A 6,799-nucleotide genomic window follows, 5' to 3' on the forward strand; every position below is an offset into this window, starting at 1 on the left:
AAAAAAAAAAAAAAAAAAAAAAAAAAACAATTCATAAAACGGTCTAGTCTAGACCAAATTCAAAACCAATCCAATACTTTCCCGATTTTATGGATGGTTCGAACCGAGTGGCCTGAACCGGTTTGATTAATCTATTACGCTTCGTCTTCGATGCAGTTCAGAGCCTCTCTCTCTCTCTCTCTCTCTCTCTCTCTATCGTCTCTTCTTCGATTCCGCATCTCTCAGGTTGTTTAGTCCTCGATCTCAAAGTAAGTCATCCTACCCTCTATGTAAATCACGCGTAGAAGCCCTAGTTTTGTGTTTATTCGATAGGCCGTTGAAGCTATAGAGTATTTTGCGATAAAAACCCTACCTTTTTTTTTGGTTTTCACTGTTTTAGAGCAGTCTCACTTCCATGTCGGCGCTTGTGGCGTTATGCAGAGCTCGAGCTACTACTGCTTCGTCTTCTTTATTCAACAGCTTTATTCGTCCCGCATTTCGCAGTTTCTCTACAGGTTAGGGTTGCTTTACTCTTTTTTTTAATTCCGGAGAATGCTCAAATTTGGGATCATAAATGAGTTTTTTGGAAAGAGTGTAATAGCTTTGATTTAACCTTGTTGCACATTGAGTTTTACAGTTGTAGTGATTTTGCCTTAGGCAGTATTCTTGTTAGCCTCTTCTGTCTTAAGTGTTTAAAGTTAAAAAAAAATTTGGGGATTCCAAATGTTATGAACTTGTGGATGCAACAAGTTACTTCTGGTTTAGATGATTGCTTCTCTTTGTTATATGATAAAAGAATGAGCTTGTATCAGATCTCTTCTTCAAAAGTATTCTTGGACAATTTAGTTACCTGAAACTATGACTACTCCATGTTAAGATACTCTTGTTGTGTTGGAAGAATTCATGATCATTAGAACAAAGGATCGCTGCCAATTAGAGCTTAAGCTTGGATCTCTGCAACTCTGGTGCTATTTTGTATCATATTCTTTTTCTCAGATTTGCTTGTTGATGAGTGCATTAAAAATGGTTAATTCAGAACATAAAATTGATGCATGTAGTTACTTTATGGGACTTTGGTTTATCTAGTGAGTCTGTGTGGTTTCCGTGATTAAGATTAAGCTCTATTGGGTATATACAGCTTGAAAGTTACTTAAACTACATGATAATATATTGGTATATGGAGATCCAGAGTTTCAATCTAGGTTTGTGTCAAAATCAATATCTCTGTGTTGGTGTTTTGCAGGTTTTGCTGATGCACAGAACAAATCATTGGTGGCGCAGATGAAAGAAGAGATGCTCCACATGGACATCAACTCAATGGTAGGAAGTTCCATGCCACTAGGTATGATGCGTATCGGAACAATCATCCACAACATCGAGATGAACCCAGGGCAAGGCGCCAAGATGGTCCGAGCTGCAGGAACCAACGCCAAGATCTTAAAGGAGCCTGCTTCAGGGAAATGCTTGATAAAGCTTCCATCAGGGAACACCAAGTGGATCAACGCCAGGTGCCGTGCTACGATTGGCACAGTGTCAAACCCGTCTCACGGAACGAAGAAGCTGAGGAAAGCAGGACAGAGTAGGTGGTTGGGGATAAGGCCCAAAGTCAGAGGAGTGGCGATGAACCCGTGTGATCACCCGCACGGTGGAGGTGAAGGAAAAAGCAAAAGTAGTGGAAGCCGAGGAAGGACATCAACAAGTCCGTGGGGGAAACCGTGTAAAGGCGGGTACAAATCCGCTAGTGTCAAGAAGAAGAAGAAGCGTTTGGCAGCTGCAGCAGCAAAAATGTGATATGGGTGAAGAAGAAAAGTTACAATTTCTTCAAATGCTTCTTTCTTTTGAGAGTTGTTGTTAAGCATCTTTCATCAACTAATAATAATTATGGTAACGTGTTTGCTTTATCAAAGAAATCGAAATCAAACGTTTTTTTTTAGTGTAATAGTTTCTTACCCATGATTTTTCTTACACAGAGGGGAACACCACAAACGTTTTTAAATCGAAATCAAACGTTTTTTATCACGATCACGTTTTAAAAGAGTTACTATCTTTTTTGCCTTTTGAAATTGTCATAATCAATTTGATGCAATTTTGAGAGATTGTTGTTATACGCTTACTTATGTTTTAGTAAGACACTGTAGTAAAAGGTTCGATCGAGGAAAGGGTCTAAAATCAAAAGTAAAATTCAGAAAAGGAAACAAAAAAAAAAGTCAACAGGTTGGAACTTGGAACAATACATTGAATCAATCCCCACCACACACTAAAAAAAAACACACGTTCAAAACAAATGTCTTCTTTGACTATATTAATTACCACCAAAACTTTTAATTATACCCGACATCGGAATTTTTTATCTTTTTGTTTTATGAAACTTTCAACTTTGAATGTTGTAGCAAAGAACATTTCTATTCTTCAGCAATGAGACGTTCACTAATCTATAATTACTGTTGGAAACTAGTCGGAATTAAAATGAAAAAGAATACATAATTTTGTTGGTAATATGCATACTTTTATATATTCCTGAATAATTTATTTACATAACAGTTGCATAATTTTAAATAAATTCAGATGGAATTTTTAGCTAGTCTAAAATGTCAGATTTTATTCTCTTAAGAATATGATTTACCCTAGCTTTTTTTTTTGGTTGTTATGTATTATACCAATTAAAAAAGTGAAGAAACCAATTTGACATCTACCTTTGGTCCAACCAACCAACTATTTTAAAAAGTTGATGTTTAAGGGGTTTGAGAAAATTTTAAAAAACCAAGAATGGTATTAGTACTCAAAAGTTGAAAAAGACGAGAAGCACACAGAATTTGAATTAAGATTGAAAATGAGACTGTAAGTCTGTAACAAGTAAACAACACACAAGCCACCATGCTTACAATCTTGGGTCCTACTCCTCCATAAACAATTCATCATTTTCATCTTTATTCTTTTTTTTTCTGTTATTCCCTTTTATTTATTTTATCTACTAAGAACAGTTTTTTTTTTGCTTTTTATTGTCTAAATACATAGCCAAAGGAAAAAAAAAAAAATGAAAATACCTAACTGATTCAGAACAAATACCGGCAAAAGTTGAATTATATCGAAAATGAAATGACGCAAGAATTTTTAAAATTTTCTTATCTTTTATGACAAGGGAGGTGAAACTATATATATATAAAAAAGAATTGTCCGTGCAATGAATCATATAACCTTCACCAGCAGATGCATGCATTTTGCGTATTTTTGTTTCTCTTCCTGTTAATTCCCTTTTCAGTCTGGTCATATATCTTTGCTAGCTCAGACTTCAGCACGAAGCTTGGAAACAGAATAGACAAAAGTATATGTCCCCATATATATTCCTATCTTTATCCTGAAGATAATAAATACTTTATAGACTTTGTATATGCCACTAGCTACTTTAGAGTTTGATTTATCAACTATAGTTTCTAACCATTAACTAAAGCATATGATTTTATATATATATAACTATACTGATTAGGTGATGAGGATCCACCGCCCACGGTTGTAGTACCTAATTAATATCACAAACCGTGTAAAACTTTAAATCAGAAGTACAGTATTATAAAATGGATGTTATTAGGAAAACAACGCTAGCTTAATTACCTTAGGCTTAGAACATTAGAGGAAAAGAATTTTGATTTCTAGCAAAATAATATAAATACAATATGATCAGAAGTATTTTTCTTTTTTTTGACAGTATATATAGAGATTTTTTTGTTGTTGAAGAAATTAATTTGTTTGAGCCATATGTGTGTATTTTAAAATAATTAAGAATAATTGCTATAATAACATACTCTGTGTCTTATAGATTTAAAAAACAATAATTTTGGGGAAATTTTGGCAAATAGAGAAGTATTTATAAATAAAATATAAGAGAAAATGAAAATGAAATGTATAAAATACTCGCGCATAACGTAGACGAAGAAAGATGACTTTTTTAGATTGGAGGAGAGTTGTACGAGGAATATTAATAAGTCAAGTTGGTCGAGAGATATGCATTGAATCGATAGGAACTAGCCACGTGACAATGACATGTGCCGTTTCATCCACATTGCACTACCTTTTAAAATCATTGCTTATTTATATTAATATCAAATTATAAACATTTTTGGTTATACTACTTTATATTTTTTTATTCAATATACGTATACCACTAAAATTATTAAAAGGGGGCGGGAGTCTTAATTGAGAAATAGACTTTAATCATTTTAAAAAACCTCAAGTATATGATGAAAACTGTGGGCATATCATATAAAACTCGTCAATAAATTAATTGAGATAATAATTCATCTTATTATGTCTATGCATTATGCAAATATATATAAAATATAAATATTTTGTTGAATAATATTGTTGCAGAGGTCCACTACATTACATACCACTAGACATGCAATCTAAGGGAGGGTTTGCGATGTTCAAGGCAATCATGCATGGGTTGCCATTTCTATATACCTTTCCCTTTCCACCAATTATCTTTTTTTTTTTTTCTCTTTCTAATTTCCTAAAATTAAAATATATGTACACCATGAATTAAATTATTAGAATCTTTAGGATAATAGTAAAACAGAACAAAAAAAAACATTTATTTCACCTAATTTATATATCTTTCTTGGTTTTGGCTACGAATAAAAATCTTTTTCTGATTTGGATAAGAGATTGCGCTCTCTGTATAAAACTCTTACATTACATAGATATTAAATAATGAAATTTTGGTATAAATCTGAATAGCATCATCCCACTAATATAATGCTGTATCGAGATATTCTCGACTGACATTTATAATGGTGATCTTGAATATACTCCAAATGTACAAACCATTGTCAATGTACATTTGTATTTTTCCACAAAATTAACAATCTACAAAAACATTAGTGAAATTCGATATGATTTTCATCCTTTTTTCTATAAATTTATAATGAATATTTGACAGAAAAAAAGAAACTAAAACTGTTATTAGAATGAGTCAAATTTGATATGTAGTTTATATATATGTTATAACAAGTATTTTATAAATTTTATAAACAAGATATTTACGTTCATACGTAGTTACGTACATATACTAATTAGTTATTCACGAGCGGCATATCGATCCTAACCATAAGATCATGTATACATAAAATCAAAGATATCAAATCAAGTACATATCCACAAGATGATATGAATATCTTTATGTATCGGGAAGATATATCACTATGCTACATTTATATTACTCTAGTCTAATAAATAGCTAGTTGAACTCTTTTGTTGTCTAGTTAAGTCTGCATCACTATCTTTTTCACTGGCCTAAAGTTTTACTTTTGTTTATAGCGAAAAGTAAAATTAAGTAGTTCTGGTGTAAATTATATGTCTACTTGAGGTCTTGAGCGCCATTATAGTGGTAGAAGAGTAATGTCAACGAGCGTGGTTGGCTAAAAGAAAACAATCCTCCTGTTTGAATATGTTGTAGTAGAAAAGACGTAATAGTTAGATGTTATTATATATGCGATCGATTCATTGAATTTGGATAAGTAATAAGTGTTTTTATTTTGGATTGAAAAAAATATGAATAAAGAGAGTACTAGTGGATTCACAATTCTGGTAAGCTGTCAATTGGTTAATACCCGAACGGCCAAAACAAAACTGCTTGCGGGAAAGTATCATGTCCCTCCCTCGTTCATAATTAAAACACGCAACCAAAACTAGTATATGTATAAATATAAATCCCATTTGATAACATTGCTTAATTATATCCTTTTATTTTTTTAATGATGGATGTAAACTAGTTTTTTTTTTTTCTTTTTCTGCTGAAAATATAAAATATATCCCATTTGCATATACTGTCTTATAACAAATATCATGTTATTAGTATTTGATAATACGAGTTATTACCACTATACATCACGGTTTTGTTGAAACATTCTGAAAACAACACCACTTATTTTTAGTTTTTTTCCCTTAAAACCTTACTAAAAGAAATCTGTCTACCTAATTAATTAATTAGACTATATATTAAAAATAGAAAGAGTCTCAAATTGTATAAATATAAAATTTTGCATTTGCTATAACTAAATAATAAAAGCATAAAACCGAAAAAGAAATAAATATTGGACCAACTGTCCCACTAAGAACGATGATAATGATATGATAGAGGCACCACATGAAAATGCCGAGGAGAGGAATAACAATATGGGTCATTATCGGTCGATAAACACATAGACAAACATTATTTATTAGGTGAGAGTTTTTAAAAAATTTAATTCACATATTATATATATACTATAATTTGTAAATATAGTCCTTAATAAAACTTTAAATTGGTAATTCACCGCATTCAAAGTTTCAAACTATGCAACGAAGAAGGCAACTAACTTCGTTTTCTATAACATCAAGTGGTTAAAACATTTTAATTTTCTTTTCGTATTACTTTAAAATTTTATGAATAGATACTTAGGAGACTAAAAAAAAGCCTACACACATAACTCAGAAAAGGAAAAAATCACGACTGCTTTTCAAATATAATTGTCAAATAAAACAACTTTGACTACACACACAATAAAGGAACAATAGGTATAGGACACATGCGTTCGACGGGAGTATCCCTATTAAAATTTAATTTTATATAATTTAATTTATTTTAACCTACACTTTTTCATTCTTTTTTTAGTAGGTCAGTATTATCTTATACATTTGTAGTGTGTTTTTTTTAATTTATAAGAAGATGAATTCGGTAAAATAATATAACAATAGTATTTTGTAATAAAATATTATAGTTTATATTATTTTCCCTGAAACGATAACTCAACTGATTTTTTTTTTTTTTTTTTTTTTTTTTTTT

General features: G+C 31.1%; 1 protein-coding gene across 2 annotated transcripts; it reads left to right on the forward strand.

Annotated features, from left to right (window-relative positions):
* LOC109132726 (60S ribosomal protein L2, mitochondrial-like) lies at positions 137 to 1,912 on the forward strand. Of its 2 annotated transcripts, none has more exons than XM_019245074.1 (3): positions 137 to 248; positions 380 to 494; positions 1,223 to 1,912. In XM_019245074.1, the coding sequence occupies exons 2-3, from the start codon at positions 395 to 397 to the stop codon at positions 1,768 to 1,770; spliced, it is 648 nt and encodes a 215-aa protein (XP_019100619.1). In that variant the 5' UTR covers positions 137 to 248; positions 380 to 394; the 3' UTR covers positions 1,771 to 1,912. The 2 variants fall into 2 exon arrangements, with proteins under 2 accessions (XP_019100619.1, XP_019100620.1); XM_019245075.1 differs by having other exon boundaries at positions 145 to 248; positions 385 to 494.

Source organism: Camelina sativa, chromosome 4 (assembly GCF_000633955.1).
Source record: "Camelina sativa cultivar DH55 chromosome 4, Cs, whole genome shotgun sequence".
Lineage (NCBI taxonomy): Eukaryota > Viridiplantae > Streptophyta > Magnoliopsida > Brassicales > Brassicaceae > Camelina > Camelina sativa.